This window comes from Balaenoptera musculus, chromosome 2 (genome assembly GCF_009873245.2).
Source record: "Balaenoptera musculus isolate JJ_BM4_2016_0621 chromosome 2, mBalMus1.pri.v3, whole genome shotgun sequence".
NCBI lineage: Eukaryota > Metazoa > Chordata > Mammalia > Artiodactyla > Balaenopteridae > Balaenoptera > Balaenoptera musculus.
In genome coordinates this window covers 153,670,370-153,688,922 of record NC_045786.1, presented here as the reverse complement: position 1 = coordinate 153,688,922, position 18,553 = coordinate 153,670,370, and the positions used below count along the sequence as shown (strand labels likewise).

The 18,553-nt window shown below is 34.2% G+C and overlaps 1 protein-coding gene across 2 annotated transcripts in view; it reads left to right on the top strand.

Moving 5' to 3' along the window:
• CEP128 (centrosomal protein 128) overlaps positions 1-18,553 on the top strand; it is a 435,146-nt gene that overhangs the window by 199,958 nt on the left and 216,635 nt on the right. For both annotated transcript variants that reach the window (XM_036844970.1, XM_036844969.1), the window contains one exon: positions 11,892-12,084. In XM_036844970.1, the coding sequence (XP_036700865.1) occupies positions 11,892-12,084 (193 nt within the window). The remainder of the gene's footprint in view (positions 1-11,891; positions 12,085-18,553) is intronic.

Below are 18,553 nucleotides of genomic sequence, written 5' to 3'. Positions count from 1 at the left end.
CAGGGTCCTAGATAGGCAAGCTAGCAGAAGTATTGGAAGAGTTTCCACCACAGGGATTGATATCCAGAAAGTTCCATCTGGGCAGGAATGCCTAAAGAGAAGCAGGGACAAAGGCATAGAGCAGAGTTTAGGTTCAAATCATGGAGAGAAATGAGAAGTAGCAAAGACACTTGTAGTGAGAAAATAGGCACAAATCATCAAATCTAGAGCCATCAGGCACTCACTTTCAGGATGGAACCACAATACTAGCAAGCATCACTCTTGATCCCAGATCTTAACTTATCATTTTATGATAGTGAATAAAAAAGCTGGTGTCAACTGCTCTTCAGCACAATGCAGGAGGCTCAGTACTCTTTTGTTTAGAGAGCACGTTTAATTCTGGGAGTCTGGTATTAATTATTCTCTTAAGATGCACAAAGGTGTATCTTAGGAGAATTTATATTCTTCTTTGGCTCTGAAGATCTTTTCCTTCTTGGCCTTTATCCCACTGTATTGAAACTCCCATTTACTCTTCTCTTTCTTTAATCTGTAAGCGTTATGAGGGAAGACCTGTGTCTGTCCTGTTCCTATTGCATCTTCAGTGCTTACCACAGGCTTGGCTAAATGCTCAATAAATATTTTTTTTTTAGAGAGTAATTAGGCTTGCTGCATTTTCCTACTCAGGTTACTTCCTCAGCTTAAATATCACCAATGAATAAATAACAAGCAGATTAGATTTCAGTAAATATGTCAGCTCTCAAATATTGGTTATCTTTGATCAGTACTGTAAATTTTAAGATTATATAAATAAGAAATATACTTCCAAGTTATTTGGGGATTTTCCTATATTATCCTATTTGGTATCATCCCAAAGAGTCACGCTTTTTACAGTATCAATATAACGTGTTTCACGCGTTGACAAGCATTTGCTTTTCCCTACTGTTTTTGAAATATTATAACTGAAGCAGCGTTAGAGATTGTGAAGTTTGACTTTCTCATTTTGTAGATGAGAAACAGGTCCTGGGAGTTTTGAGTTTTATCTAAGGACATAAAACTAGTTTCTGAGAAGGGTTTGGGAACCTGGATCTCTGAACTCTGTGCCATTGTTTTTTTCTACTGATTGTGTGACCTACACTTGAATATAAACCTTACATTTATGAATATTGTCTTTTTAGTGATGTGGATTTTTTAAAAACAGTTATTGTGTGAGAAGTATTAGACCTACTGTATTTAATTCTTGTTGAAGGATGCAAATGACCATCTAGTATTTTATCGTTCCAGTGTAGACATCAAAATGTGATACAAATACTCAGGTATCTTCGTTCACGTGGTGGAAGTATCCTTAGGTAGTATACAGGGAACACTCTCAGCTTAACTGGAGGAAGCATTTTGTATTTTTTAATATGTACTATGATTATGGGTATATTTCTTCCAGATTATTTTCAAACCAAGCAGAAAAGTAGAGAAAGTATTATTGAAAGAATTATATTTTGAGGTTATATTATATTAATAATATAATATAATATTGAGGTTAATTATATTTTGATTTAGATTTGAATTTTGCAGTTCTGGTTTAATTCTTGTTTTGGTGATCTAGCACCTTTTAAAAAATTGCCATCCTCTTTATTTCTGGTTCTTATGTAAACATTTTCTCTCAAAATTGTTTTTAGAGTTTTGGTGAAGAAAGCGTAGTAGTTAAAAGCAGCAAAATTATGGTTCCTGATATTATTGCTAACTCTATCAACTATAATCTTTTATTTGAATTTTCTGTTTTCCTTGGTTTTTAGCTTTGAGTCATTCCTTAGTGACTTTCGGTATATTATTCCAGTGAATCTCATTAGAGGATTCTTACAGATTAAAAAGATCATTTTGATTGTTTTACTAGATACTTCAAAATATTCCCACCTAGTTGCAAGCTGTCAACTAAGAAGGTAAAAAACTACCTTATTTAGAAATTCTTTCCCTATTTTGGTTTACTTAGCAATACTTGTTGATGTAGTTAAATAAATGAGCCTATTATGTAATCTGTAAGATGCTCTTGTGAGTGGTTAATAGAATGGTGTTTGCACTGTGATTAATAGCCTTGTCAGCTAATTATTGTTTGGAATTGGTTAAGTTATTCCTATACTGTGTTCCAAGCTGTTTCTCCAAGATACTTAATGAATGATAGATAACGGCTGTTTCTCTAACAGACTCTTGATTCTCTTAATTGATTATTGGTTGATTAAATTTCCATAAGTTAATTTGTTTTGTAGGATTAATAATATATTCCGCATACTTATTCAATTCATATCAAGCATCTAGCTATAACCTATTTTTAATTTTGTATGGCAATGGAATAAAGGCTCAATAGGAATTAACTGGAGCCATAGGTCATACTGTATTAGTTTGCTAGGGCTGCCACAACAAAACTGGGTAGCTTAAACAGCAGGTATTTATTTTCTCACAGCTCTGGAGCCTAGAAGTCAAAGATCACGTTGCCAGGGTTGGTTTCTGGTGAGACTTCTCCTTGCCTTGTAGACGGCCACCTCTCATGTGGGGGCTGGCGGTATGGTTGGAGGAGTTGAAGGTTAGGAGTCAGAGAGTGTCTCTTCTTCTTATAAGGACACTAGCCCTGTAGGATTAGGGCCCTACCCTTATGGCCTCATTTAACCTTAATTACTTCCCTAAAGGCCCTGTGTCCAAATTCAGTCACACTGAGAGTTAGGGCTTTAACATATGATTTTGAGAGGGATGTAATTCAGTCCATAACACAGATCAAACCTGATTAATGCTTTGTTGCAAATAATTTTTTGTTATTGTTTTGTTTTTATCAGAACCAGGATTATTGTTATGACAAAACAGAATTGTTTTTTTATTATCATCTCTTAGCAGCAGTAGTGAACATGGGCCAAAGACTGGGATGGAATAAGTAGGAAAACATTAAGAAAAAGAAATGTGAAGGTATTTTCTAAATTTGCCATTAAATCATTGGGAAAGAACAGATTAAACCGGATGATTGAAGGTGGTGATCCACAGGGACTCATTTTGTTTGGACCACATGAGTTAAAAAAAATTGATTTGGTAATGAACATTTTAAAAAAATCAATTAAGTGCATTATTACAAGATGAAATTGTTTTCCTTTTGAGATATCAGAGGATCTGATAACACTAGGGTTTCATTCGGTTGTGGTAGAAAACAGAGTTAAGAAGAAGAACCATGGACATGACACCACATTAGATGTGGTGCCCTTCTTGCCCTTCTTTTTTGTGGTTGCATTTTTTTAATCCAAATTGATAATGTTCAGGTCCTAAATGTGTTACTTTTGACTGTTCATTAAGCTTTCTTAATATAGTTAGCTATCATTTGACATAATCACCATCATTTTCTGTTGACTCCCAATATGGAAGAAAAGTATTACTTGATTTTATCTTTAGGCTTGCACATTATTTTTTTTGAAGTCGATTGAAGAGAAGTGGATTTATCTCTTGTATCCATGCGTGGTTCAAAATGGTAAATAGTAACATTGTAGCCTGAATTGAACTTTTCAAGAAAAACAAAAGAGAACATATTTTCTATGTACTTTTACAGATGTTTCCTATCTGGCACCTTTAGCATGTACATTTGATGTTTCTGATGTAAACCAATGAAATTAACTCCTATAATATTATCTAATAGCGACTTGGTCCTAGAACATGTTGGTCTTCCTGTAAATAAGAGGTTGAATAATCTGACTCCTTTTACTCTTTCCTCACAAGGATTTTTATGGTCAACTGTGAACTTCATACCTTTTATCAATCCATATTTGATTTTTTTTTTTAAGTTCATTCCTTCTCGTCAATCTGTTTCAAATTTCATCTTGCATGTATGTATTTCTTCTGTATGTCAAGGTTATTTCATTTAATTGTCCCCAACATACTAATACATCAATTTATATTCTAATACCTAGCCATTTGTGATAATATTGAATAATTATCTGATCTTAGACTAATCCTGGGGGGATTGGCATCTGAAAGCTGCTGTTTAGGACCATGCCTACATGGCACAGAGTTATCAGGGCTTTCGTATGTACCTCCTTTCAGCCCTTCTTCTTTGTGATTATATTTTGTATAATTAAAATTGATAGTGTTCAGGTCCTAAATGTGTTACTTTTGAATATTCATTAAGCTTTCTTAATATATTAAAACTAAAAGAACTTTGGATTTTTTCTGTTTTCAAGATACCATTCTCTTTTTCTATTTTATTACTTAGATGCAAGGTGCTACGTCTTTCCAAAAAAATTAACAGCATCTAATTGTTCATTTAATTACGTGTGTCAGGGCCTCACCATGTGCAAAACTAGCTGTAATGTGCATGTGGGTGTGTGTGCGCATGCGCGTATGTTGGTTGTTTTGGAAACTCCCTAGGAGATTTTAATTGAAGAATATCATAAAATTCTTGAAAAATGTGTTGAGGGTTTATTATATTAAATTCTTTAACATACAAGAATAAAGATGTGTATGTGTTTGAGGTGCCAAATAAATAGCAAAAAGACTTTGTTGAAAATATATCTTTTCCAGAAACTATACATCTAACCTTTCCCTTGTTTCCTTGCATCATACCAATAATAATATGATAGTCACCGGGACTTTTCATTTTATTTATTTTTCTTGAGGAACTGGCAAAGATTGATGAGGTTAATAGAAGGTGTGGTCTGCAGATTCAGATTGTAGTTTTAATATAGAAGCAGTGATAGCATAGGCTTTTCCTTATTTTGCCTAGTTAATATCAATTAATAAATTAATGACTCAAGTAGTAATGTTATAGAATCATTTTCCAACTGACCTGTATCAAAATTACTGAATAATTGTCTAGAATAATTTCTATTATTTAGTGCATTGAATACATTCTCATTTTGGAGATTGTAACTAACTGTACACACACACATATAGCCATACAATCTTAGTTGAAGAATTTTTTAAAAAAATGTAAATTGTAACAGCAATAACCTAAAATGTGAGGGGGAAGAGAAGTAAAAGTGTGAAGTTTATGAATTCTATTGAAGTTAAGTTGTTATCAGTTTAAAATAGGGTGATACACATTTAAGATATTTTATGTAAGCCTCATGGTAACCACAAGGGGGAAATCCTATAATAATTACATAAAACAACATGATAAAGAAGTCAAAGCATATTGATACCAGAAGACAACAAAACATACACAAAAAAGACAGCAGGATAAGAATCAAAGAACAAGGAACCTACAAAACATCCAGGAGACAATTAGCAAAATGGCAATAGTAAGCCCTTACCTATCAATAATTACTTTAAATGTAAATGGATTAAATTCTCTAATTAAAAGACATAGAATAGACAAATGGATAGGAAAAAACAAGATCCAACAATATGCTGCCTATTAAAGACTTACTTTAGCCTTAAAGGTACACATAGATTGAAAGTGAAGGGATGGAAAAACACATTTCAGGCAAATGGTAACCCAACCCTCCCCCGCCAAAAAAAAGAAAACAAAAAAAGCAAGGGTAGCTCTAGTTATGTCAGACAAAATAGACTGTAAACAAAAAATGATAAAAAGTGACAAAGAAGGTCATTATAATGGAATCAATACAAGAAGAGAGAACAATTGTAGATATGTGCCCAATGTTGGAGCACCTAAATATTTAAAGGAAAAACTAACATAGCTAAGTGGAGAAATAAACAGTAACAAATATAACAGTATTGAGAATAAAATTTCAATATTTACACTCATCTTTTGTAGGTATAAAGGCATAATCACCATAAACAGTTTGGTGTTCATGCTTTAGTCCTATTTTGGTCTAATGGGCTGAGCTGCAGTTATTTTTGACAAAAATATATATTTTTAGATATACCTGTCCCTTCCTTTTGAGTCTTTGACATTGAGGATATCCACCTTGTTGTAGTATTTTCTTCCTTTGGGGTTCTATCGCCCCAGACTCTTGTATTTTCCTCCCGACTCTCTATCTACATCTCCATTTTATTTTGAAATTCTCTTGTGTTTATCTCTTCTAAACCCTCTTCTGTTTTCTTTGTAGTTATTCTTTATGAGCTATTTTATCTATTCCTATGCCGTTAACTTCCTTTAGGCTGTTGATTCTTTAGTTTTGTATCTCTTGACCATATCTTTTGAGCTTTAGAGCTGTATATATAATTGGATATCCAATTAGTCATCTATGCTTCTGTATCTTTTGTTCCTAACAACTTCTATATGTTTCATCCTAATGTTAACTTCTTAACCCCTAAATCGTTGCTTCTTCTAGGTTTCCTGTTTCAGTTTAAGCTAAAAATTGGCCATCAATACTGATTCCTTTCTCTTCCTTACCCCCCTCACATTTAAGTCCAAATACATACATTTTGGCTCAACCCTTACCATTTTCACTTGTTTGGAATATTGTAACAGCCTCCTGACTTCCAGCCTCCGATATTTGCTCCACTCTATATAGAGAGTATGCTTTCTAAAGAACAGTCCAACTCACATCCTTGTCTCTCATATTGTGGTTAGATGGGGATGATGGTATATCCCTCACACTCACCCTGTTTTCTTCCTAAATGCATTAGTGGAATGTTATAGTAGAAAGTGCTCCTTTAATCTGGCAGAATTGACCATGTTTTCTGTGCTATGGAAGTTTTTTTCTCTTTTTCTATTTGCAGTAGTATTTCAAGGTGGATATTGGGAAATGAAGCAGACTTAATTAAATTTCTGTAGTCATAATTGGAAGTTCACATCCTAATTTAAGTTGAGGACTTCCTGTATTTATCTAGTGACATATAGACAAGACAGAGGCCTACAAATTGTATAGCAAGTACTAAAGCCAGGTCAGCCAGGTCTCATCTCTGCAGGGAGGTTTAATTTTAGCTTTGTTGATCTATCCCCTTTTACTTTCCCCTTCCTTCCTTCCTTCCTTCCTCCCTCCCTCCTTCCCTCCCTCCCTCCCTCTCTCTCTTTCTTTTGTTAAATAACAGCTATGTTGAGATATAATTCATGTACCATACATTTGACCTATTTAGAGTTACCATTCAGTAGTTTTTAGTATATTCACAGAGATGTGCAACCATCACTACATGAATTTTAGGACATTTTTATCACCCCAAAAAGACAATCTGGACTATTAGCCATCACATCCTTATCTGCCCATCCACCCTCCCTGTACCACTAGTCAACAAGTAATCTGCTTTTATCTCTATAGATTTGTCTGTTCTGGACAATTCCTATGAATGGAATCATAAAATATGCTATCCTTTATGATTGACTTCTTTCATTTAGCAGAATATTATCAAGGTTCATCTATGTTGTAGTATGTATCATTACCTTACTTCTTCTTACTAAATAACTGTCCATTGTATGGATATACCACATTCATTTACCAGTTGATGTTCATTTGGATTATTTTAATTTCTTGGCTATCATGAATAGTGCTGCTATGAACATTTGAGTACAAGTTTTTTTGCGTGAACATATGTTTTCATTTCTCATAGGTACATACCTAGGAGAGAATTGCTGGGTTATACGGTAATTATGTTTAAGCTTTTGAAGGAAGTCCAGATTGTTTTTCCAAGGTGACTACACTGTTGTACATTCCGTACATTCCTGTTGTCAGTATATGAGAATTTCAGTTTCTCTGTATACACACTAACAGTTGTTATCATCTGGTTTGTTTTTTTTTTTTTTTTTTAAACAGTGGTTTTTGGGTTTTTTTAAATTAATTTATTTATTTTATTATTTATTTCTGGCTGTGTTGGGTCTTCGTTTCCGTGCGAGGGCTTTCTCCAGTTGCGGCGAGCGGGGGCCACTCTTCATTGCGGTGCGCGGGCCTCTTGCTATCGCGGCCTCTCTTGTTGCGGAGCACAGGCTCCAGACGCGCAGGCTCAGTAGTTGTGGCTCACGGGCCTAGTTGCTCCGTGGCATGTGGGATCTTCCCAGACCAGGGCTCGAACCCGTGTCCCCTGCATGAGCAGGCAGATTCTCAACCACTGCGCCACCACGGAAGCCCCCATCTGGTTTGTTTTTGATTATAGCTATCCTGCTGGGTGTGAAATGGAATTCTATTGTGGTTTTGATTTGCATTTCCCTGATGGCTAGTGATGTTGAGCATCTTTTCATGTGGTTATTGGCCATTCATATATCTTCTTTGGAGAAATGTCTATTTTGATCTTTTGCTCAATTTGTTATCTTTTAATTTATTATTTGAGTTCTTTACGTATCCTAGATACAAGTCCTTTCTCAGATATGTGATCTATAAGTATTCTCTCCTGTTTAGTGAGTTGTCTTTTCACTTTGTTAATTGTGACCATTGAAGCATAATATTTTACATTTTGATTAAGTCCAGCTTATCAGCTTTTTTCTTTGGTTGCTTGTGCTTTTGGTGTAATGTCTAAGAAATGATTGCCAAACCAAAGTCACAAAGACTTCTGCCTGTTTTCTTCTAGGAGTCTTATATTTTTATTTATTTATTTTTAAATTTTTTATTTAGTTATTTATTTTATTTAATTTATTTTTTTTTGTAGCATATTTTTAACAATTACATTTAGGTCTTTGATCCATTTTGAGTTAATTTTTTTATGTGGTATGAGGTATGGGTTCAACTCTATTCTTTTACATGTGACTATTCAGTTGTCCCAGCACCACTGGTTGAATAGACTATTCTTTCCTCATCAGATTGTTTTGGCACCCTTGTTGAAAGTCAGTTGACCGTATATGTATAGTTTTATTTTTGGACTCTCAATTCTATTTCATTGATCTATATGTCTATCCTATGCCGGTACCACACTGTTTTGATTACAGTAGCTTTGTAGTAAGCTTTGAAATGGGTAAGAGTGAGTCCTCCAACTTTGTTCTTATTTTTCAACACTTTATTTGGCTATTCTGGGTCCCTTGAATGTCCATATGAAATTTAGGATCAACTTGTCAATTTCTCAAAAAAACCAGCTGGGATTTTGATTGGAATTGCATTGAATCTGTAGGATGTTTGGGGAGTATTTTTGTCTAAACTATATTAAGTCTTCTGATCTTTGTACATGGGATATGGTCCCATTTATTTAGGTATTTAAAGTTTTTTTCAACAGTGTTTTGTAGAGTTATTTTTCTTTCAGATATTTTCAGAGTGTGTTTTGCAGTTCTTTTTAAAGGTGTATTATTAAGTATATTATCCTTTTGATGCTATTGTACATACAGTTGACTTTTAACTTTATTTTTGGATTGATCATTCAAGTATATAGAAATACAGTTGATTTATGTATATTGACCTTATGTACTACAACATTGCTGAACTATTTTATTAGTTCTAATATGTTTTTAGTGAAATCATTAGGATTTTCTTATACAGGGACATGTTATCTGCAAATAGATGCAAATATGTTTACTTCTTTTTTTTCAATGTGGACATATTTTGTTACATTTTCTTGCAAAATTGCCCTGCCATGACCTCCTAATACAGTGTTGAATAGAAGTGGTGAGAGCAGATATTCTTTTCGTGTTTCTGATCTTAGGGAGAAAGCATTGTCTTTTACCATTGAGTATGATAGTAGTTGTGGGTTTTTTATAGATGTCTTTTATCAGGTTGAGAAAGTTCCCTTCTATTCCTAGTTTTTTGAGTGTCTCCATCGTGAATGGGTGTTGAATTTCATCATATGATTTCTCTGCACCTTTTGATATTTTCATGTGGCTTTATGTCCCTAATTCTTACTAATATGGCATATTACATTAATTAATTTTCAGGTATTAATGCAGCCTTGCATTCTTGGGATAAATCCCACTTGATTATGCTGTAAAAACCTGTTTATATGTTTCTGGATTCTGGTTGCTAGTATTTTGTTGAAGATTTTAAAAAATATCTATTCATAAGTTATATTCATAACTGAAGCCTTATAAACAATCTGGGGAAATTACAGTTGAGACTTCAGTGTTCTTAGCTTGCTTTGTCTGCAGTAGATTGACCACCCTATTAGTGGATAGTTGGTGGAGGAGGGAGTTCCCAGTATTTCTATTGCAGTTACCAAGAATTTAGCTTGTGCAAATCAGAGCTGTGAAGATGAAAAATCCTCGTGGTCTGCCCTTCCTGTGAAATACCTACTATTATGATCTGTTTCTGCTCACAGTATTTTTGACTCCAAAAGTTTGAGTTTTCCACATCAAGTAATTTTTCTATTTTTTGCATTCATCAACTGGGTGCCCTACAACTTAATTAAAGCTCTGACGCTAACTACCCAGAGTTAGTGCAGATCCTTCAGTTTAAGGGCTCAGTCCCACAAGACTCCCCCTCCCCCACCTTCAGCTGCCAGTCACAGGTATTGAGTCCCTAGGTTGCCTACACTTCTATCTGAGCTGGCTTCAAACTGGGGTTCCCATAGTTCATTAATTTGCTATAATGGCTCACAGATTTCAGGGAAATACTTGACTTACTATTATTACTTTATTATAAAGGATGCATATGAACAGCCATATGAAGAGGTATATAGGGCAAGGTCCCAAAGGGTCCTTAGTACTGGAACTTCTGTCTCTATGGAATTTTGGGTGCATCACCCTTTTGGCATGTGGATGTATTCACCAACCTGGAAGCTCATCGTATCTCATTGTTCAGGAGTATTTATAGAGTTTAATCTTCAGTCCTCCCCTGCCTGTCCCCCATCCCCCTTCTTAGAGGTTGATGAGTAGGATCGTAAGTTTCAACTCTCTAATGATCAGCCCCTTACGGAGGCTATCTGGGGGCCCCACCCTAAGCCACCTCATTAACATAAGCTCTGGTTTGATCAAAAGTGCTTTGTTATTAATAAATCATGCCTTTACAAGTGTGATTTCCATTTTTCTTCACCCAACATATTATACATTTGTTACCTTACAATATAAGTGTATAATTTATCCATAATTCGACTAATGACAGTATTTTGTTCTTTGTCACCATCTGTTAGACCTTCTGACCAAAGGAACTGCCTTTTTTTTCATTTCTGGGGATGTTTGAAAGCTGATGTATGTGGGGGGATCCCGGTCTAAGGGCCATATCCCAGTTCTGCTTCATCATAGGCTAATTCTATCACAGCTACTTTTAATATACTGGGGCATATCCTAAGAACCTTCTAGACTTCTAGAGGCCTAGAACATTCTTGCTTATGGATTCATGCTATTCAGGGAAATTGTCCTTTTGCTTAATCTCATTTTCCCTTCTAGTTCATGACTTCCCCTATTTTGCTTCTTTGAGGTGAAGACTGTTTCGATTATTTAAAATCAACTAGAATTTGGATGGTAGCCTCACTTGGGAAGGTCTTAAGACCCGACTGAAATTCTGTTCTATTGAAGGTGGAAGAAAGATTTCTTTTCTCATCCCTGTTTTAAATATCTAAATATTAGAGTTGGTGAGGTTAGAGTCCATGGAAAAGAGAGTTGCTTTGGTTAAATTTCCTGGTTTTAAATGTGGGCAAATGCAGACTTTATCTGCCTCATGCCATATAGAATCTCTCTCTCTACCTGATTAGCTGGACCCTTGGGGATATGCATTTTTAGAAACAAAACTAGGAATTTTATCTTATTTTTTAATCTCTAAAATTCCCTTCATAACCAGTTACTAGGTCTATTGTGGGGTGTTTTGGATTTTCAAATGCTTGTACCAGACTGCTTTATATATCAAATTGGGGGGTTAATTGTATTACACCTGGACGTTTAGGAGGCCAAACTTTTCTGTAGTACTGCCTTTCCAAAGATGATAGAGTATACCAAATATTTTATAAAAATCCAAGGAAATCATTTCTGCACCAACTTTTAACTGATATAAACCATTATGCAAATTAAAACATTATGGGTATTTTAAAATTTTGCTTAAATTTGTTAGTTATTGTCTAAATTCAGATTATCATGACTTTCTCATGTTTTGGAATGCTACTGTTTTCTAGATTTTTTTAAAAATTAGATATAAATGTCATATTTTTAGACTAAACTTCAGTGGCTCTGTGAGGAGCTGAGAGAGAGAGAAAACAGAGAGAAAAGTCTACGGCACCAGCTGATGTTGTGCAGACAACAACTCGGGAACATGACTGAAAACAAAGAAGCTGAGCTTCAGTGTCTCTTTGAACAGATAGAAAGACAGGAGCAGCTTCTGGAAGAAATACATCGGGAGAAGAGAGGTGTGTTAACTGCTCTTACTCTTTATTTTTCTATGTTTATATTTGTGGAATCTTATGTTTGGGAAAAAAAATTCTGTTTCTCTTGGCTCTGGTTTGAACTACAGAATTTCCAAATTCATCTCCTTTCCTTGTCTCTTGTCTCCTTATCTTCATTTCTGGGTCTAGAAGAGAAAACTGTTTCTCCTTGAGAATTTCTCCTTCAGCTACTGTATCCCTCCTGTGTACATAGATAGCATTTGTGTCTTTTGTCCATTTGCAAGTGCTAATTTGCTAAGACATGCTTGTTCTTCCCTGGTAAAATGCCAAAATTTATATTTTACTGCAGTAAAATACCCATTAATTCATTCAACAGATATTTACTTTGTGTCTATTTTGTCTTCGGTACTATTATAGGTGCTAAGGATATTATCAGTAAATGAGAAAAAAAATCCTACTCTTTTTTTTTTTGGCTGCATTGGGTGGTCTTCGTTGCTGCGTGTGGGCTTTCTCCAGTTGCGGCGAGTGGGGGCTACTCTTCGTTGTGGTGCGGGGGCTTCTCATTGCGGTGGCTTCTCTTGTCGCGGAGCACGGGCTTTAGGCGTGCGGGCTTCAGTTGCAGCACATGGGCCCTAGAGCACGTGGGCTTCAGTAGTTGTGGTGCACGGACTTCAGTAGTTGTGGCATGTGGGCTCAGTAGCTGTGGCTTGAAGGCTCTAGAGCACAGGCTCAGTAGTTGTGGCTCATGGGCTTAGTTGCTCTGTGGCATGTGGGATCTTCCTGGACCAGGGATTGAACCTGTGTCCCCTGCATTGGCAGGTAGATTCTTAACCACTGCACCACCAGGGAAGTCCCCAAAATCCTACTCTTGTTTACCTTACATTATATTGAGAGGGGTGACAAAATAAATGTGATAAATAAGTAAACTATGTAATATATGAGGTTATAAGCACATTGTTGAAAGCAGTAGAGTAAGGGAAAGCGAGTTTGGGAGAGCACGGCACAGGGTTTAATATGTAGGCAATACTTAACTTTAAAAGTTAGACAAGAGTCATGGAAAATTACCTTTCTGTTTGGTTCTACTAGGGATGGATATAATGGGAAGAAGAAAAATAGCATCAGGTATAGGAATCCTATGTGTATCTTATGTTGTGTTGGCCTTAGGCTTTTTTTTTAAATAAATTTATTTATTTTTAAATAAATTTATTTATGTATTTATTTTGGCTGTGTTGGGTCTTCATTGCTGCATGCGGGCTTTCTCTAGTTGTGGTGAGCAAGGGCTAGTCATTGTTGTGGTACATGGGCTTCTCATTGCGATGGCTTCTCTTGTTGCGGCCATGGGCTTTATGTTGTGCGGGCTTCAGTAGTTGCAGCATGCGGGCTCAGTAGTTGTGGCTTGCGGGCTCTAGAGCACAGGCTCAGTAGTTGTGGCTCACAGACTTTGTTGCTCTGCAGCATGTGGGATCTTCCCAGACCAGGGATTGAACTCATGTCCCCTGTGTTGGCAGGTGGATTCTTAACCACTGCGCCACCAGGGAAGTCCAAGGCTTTTTCTCTTACTGAACTTTATTAAGAACCAGAAAGAGGAGTCATATAGCTTCCCACTAAGGAAAACTAAATATTAACATATGATAATTCTTTTTAAAATAAATTTTTTGTTTTTTATTTTAGTGATCAGGATTATTCTCTCTACACATACCACTTAAAAATTGTTTATTACTGTCCTGCAGTGATTCTCAAATTTTAGTATCAGAATCATTTTACATTCTTAAAAATTTTGAGAACTCAAAGATCTTTTATTAATGTACATTGTGTATATCAATATCTATCATATTAAAAATTAAAACTGGGTATTTGATAATATTTATACCTTTAAAATAATAATTATAAATCCATTCATACTAACATAAAAATCAATGAAATTTAACTGTTTTTCAATACAAAAAAATTAAAGAGTGACTTTGTTTTTTGAACGTTTGGAAATCTCTTTAATTGCTGTCTTAAAAGAAGATGGCTGCATTTTCACTTTTGCTTCTTCATCTAATCTGTTGTTGTATTACCTGTCATGTAACCCCTGAAGAAACTGCATTTTACATTCATGAGAAATTGAATGTGGAAAAGACAAGTAACATTTTAGTATTATAATTAAGGGGTCTTGGATGGTGCCCAAACACCCTTTGAGAATTGCTGGTCTAGTGCAATTGAAAGATGTAAATTGTGCCAATAATAAAAGTTAGGGATGCCCTTTAATTTTTTTTTAATGACAGTACAATAGAATCTGTTATGGAACTTATAAATAAAACACTATATGATCTCTATACATGTTATATGTTATAGCCTATCCACTAATTAACACTAGATTACAACCCCATTTTTCTTTTAGTAAATATTTATCAGTGTTGGCACCCTGTAAGTCATTTCTTTGCATAAGGAATATGCAATAGTCTATTATAAAATCATAAAACTGTCATTGGGGAGAAATGCAAAAGAACCAAATATCTGTGCATTTAGATAATTATATCAAGTGCCCAGCTTTTTCATAAAAGCTTCAGAAGGTGAGGTATAAAGTTTGTAATCTCTCAGAGTGATTGCCTTTATTTCTACTTTTTTAATTTAATAAAAATTTATTGCTCATCTTGTTATCTATAGAGCACTTGAATTCCTTTTTACATCTTAGAATCAGCTCGTCAATTTTAGAAAAGAATCTAGTGGTGTTTTGATAGGATTATGTTAAATGTATAGATTAATTTGAGAATGGACATCTTAATATTGATGATATCTTCCAATCTATGAACATGGTGTATCTATCTATTAATTTAGGTTGTCCTTAACTTTTCTCATGATGTTTTGTAATTTTCAGCAAACAGGTCTTGCACATCCTTTTTAGATTTATTCCTAACTTATTAAAATTTATGATGTTATATAAAATAACTTTAAAATTTGAATTTCCAACATTCTTTTCTAATAGGTATAAATACAATTGATTTTTTTGTATATTAAACTTGTATTTTGTAACCTTAAGCTCATTTATTTGTTGTAGTAGCTTTTAGTAGTTGTTGTTGTTTATTCCTTGCACTTAGAGTTTTCCTTGTACATGATCATGTCCTCTGCAAATAAGGACAGTTTTGCTTTCTTCTTTCTTTTCTTTTTCCCTTGTCTTTATCAACTGGTTGGAACCTTCAGTACATATTAAACTAACCTTGTTTTCCTGGGATAAACTCCAATTTGTCAAAATGTATTTCTCCTTTTACATATGGCTGGATTTGATTTAGTGATAGTTTGTTAAGAATTTTTGTGTCTATGTGGGTGAAGAATATTGGTTTATAACTTCTTTTCTTGTAATGTCTTTATCAGATTTGAATGTTAGTATAACAGTGACTCTTAACATGAGTTGTGTTTCCCTTTTATTTTGGGGAAACATTTGTGTAAAGTTTGTATTATTTCTTTGTAAATGTAGGATAAAATTCATCAATGAAATCTTCTGCACCTGTAGTTTTTGTTTTGGGAAGGTTTTTAATTTTAAACTTGAATTCTTTAATAGATGTATGGTTTTTCAGAATTTCTACTTCTTCTTGAGTCAGTTTTGTTAATGTGTGCCCTTTAAGATATTTTTCCATTTTATTGCAGTTGTCAAATTTATTGGCTTAAAGCTTTCTGTAATATCCCCTTTTTAATTCTTTTAGTTTCTGTAAGATCTGTGCTGATGTCTCTTATTATTTTCCTGATATTGGTAATTTGTTTTCTGTCTTTTTTTCTTTATAAGTCTTGCTGAGGGTTTTATTACTATTTTTAAGGAAACAGCCTTTGAATTTAAATTTTTTTCTGTTGTTTGTCTTTTTAATGTTTTATTGATCTCTATTGTTATTTTTATTTCCTTTTTTTTACTTCCTTTTTGTATCATTTGTTATTCTCCTGGATTCCCAAGTTGAAAACTTTATTTCAATACTTCCCTTTCCTAATATAGTCATTTAAAGTTATAAATTTCCATCTTAGCAATACTTCAAATGCATTCCACAAATTCTGGTATCTGGTCTTTTTATTATCACTTAGTTTGAATTAGAAAATATTTTTCTTGTGATTTCTTCTCTGACCTATAGGGTTTTATTGAAGTGTACTACTTAATTTCCAGTTATGTAGTTTTCTAGATATTTTATCATCAGTTTCTAAATTTAGTACCCTTGCAGTCATAAAACATACTCTTGATTCAATGATTTTGATCCTTTTCTGAGAATTGTTTTATGGCCCCAAATGTGGTCTATCTTAGTAAATTTTCCATGTGCACTTGAAAATAAGTTATGTTCTGCATTTATTGTGAAATGTTCTGTAAAAGTCACTTATGCTAAATTGTTTCACACTGTTCTATGTCCTTGGTGATTCCTATATCCCTACTGATATTGTTAATTTCTTTTTTTGAAATTGTTTATTTCTATCAATAACTGATAGAGGATATTTAAAATATCCAGCTATTACTTTGTGTGTGTGATTTTTTTTTTTCCAAATATTTTGAAACTCAGTTATTAGATCCCATCTTAGTATTGATTGTGGAAATGCGTCTAGTTAGGAGCCTATTGTAACAGTCTCAGTAAAAGCAAAAGAGGGACTGACAGAGGACATTAGTAGTGGCAACAAATGCAAAAGATTTTGTGGAGGAATTAGTGCAGGATTGACCAGTGTAGGTGAATGAGAGAGAAGACTCACAGGATACTCTAAGGTCTTAATGGTTTGCCATTGGGAGAAATAGCAAAGTTGGGAAGGAGGAGCTGATTTGGTGGGAGAACAAGAGGGATCCTGTTTTTATCTATTCCTTAAAATCATAAAAAAAGTCTCAGGAAGACCCAAACTTTTGTGACAGAGAGATGATATGGTAATTTCTTGCCTTATGGGTATAAGATGTATTAGGTTTAAGATGTTTTAGGTGCTACCTGGTGATTCAGAAATAATGAGGACTTAACATGGGTAATGAAAACCAAGCAAAGGCTGTTGTAGTTGCATACTTACAAATGTATCTATTAGGAAGTAGGATGAAATAAATACGTTATTAGAAATATAAGCACCATGTTCCTAGTGAAAAGGGAAGTACTGATTACTTCTGTTAAGGCCCATATGGGGAGGTTTTTTGTAGGACATGTCTTTTGATTTACATGTTGAAAAATGCAGCAGGATTTCTATAATAAAGAGGAGGAGGAAAACTTCTCTCCAGGGGTTACCTGCATAGTGATCTCTTCTGCATATTTCAGCATTTGTTTACAGTGGTATATATAGAAGAGGTGGAGGACAGCCAAACTGATGATTAAATTTAGATATTTCTGAAGTATCAAAGTTAATTGTTGTAGAAATTTATATTTGATTCCCTTCACTGTCTTATGAACTTGTCTGTTAGGTAGAACAATGTTAACCTATTTATAAGTGAAACATGACAGAGAAACTATCTATTCATTGGAATAACCATTCTCTGCACTAATATTCTTAGTTTGATTTAGTGTCATATTAACTGACATGTGCCAGGTTAACCTAGGCCCATGTACAAGGAGTTTCTATCAGTGAGTGCTGCCAGATTTGTAGATCTGAGTTGTTTTATGTTTCCTGGGCTATTTTAGGCCTGTAGGTTGGAGCTGTAGTGTTCCAGAAGGAGAGGAAACCTATTGAGAAGTTAATGTCATGGACCTCTTAGAAGTTTAGTAGTTATTGTCTTAGAATTTCTTTTTTTTTTTTTTTTTTTTTATTGGGGTATAGTTGTTTTACAATGTTGTGTTAGTTTCTGCTGTACAGCGAAGTGGAGTTCCCTGTGCTATACAGCGGGTTCTCATTAGTTATCTTTGACTTAGAAATTCTTCATTGTTATGAAACAATATTTGACAGTCATGCAACTTATATAAATGTTAGTCATTGTCTAGTCTAATAACAAGGAAAACCAATTTTTTCTATTGCCTATTGGAGTATAATTAAACATTCTAAATTAAGGGATAATCTCTAAGTGTCATGTAATTTATTTGGATTCTGGTTATTTTAGCACTTTATTTTACATTTCACCAGTTTGTTCGGAAGTCTCGTGATCTTGGTCATTAGAGATAATGAAAGATTATTTTAATTGATTGAGGAAATTATTTGAACTCATTAAACTGTTATTTTGTTTAATGTGAAATTATGTCTTCCCTCATGTATTTTCAGGCTTTCTTCATAATTATTTTCAAAAACCAATTGGAAAACAGTGGGTTTTTAAAAAATTATGTCAACTATTTGAGTCAAATCAGAATTTCATTTTAATCTTAATCTGTGTTTTTGCTTATATATGTTTCATTACAATAATTTTACTTCTCAAGTGTTTAGTGTTATGATTTAAAATCTAGCCAGGCCAACAGGTCAACAGGGATTGAAATTAAACTCAATTGGCTAAATGTTCTTAGGACCAGCATTGAATAAATTAATGATATGCCTGGAGCTCCTGATAACCAGATCTGTGCAGGTATCAACTTTGAATTATATAATCAACATT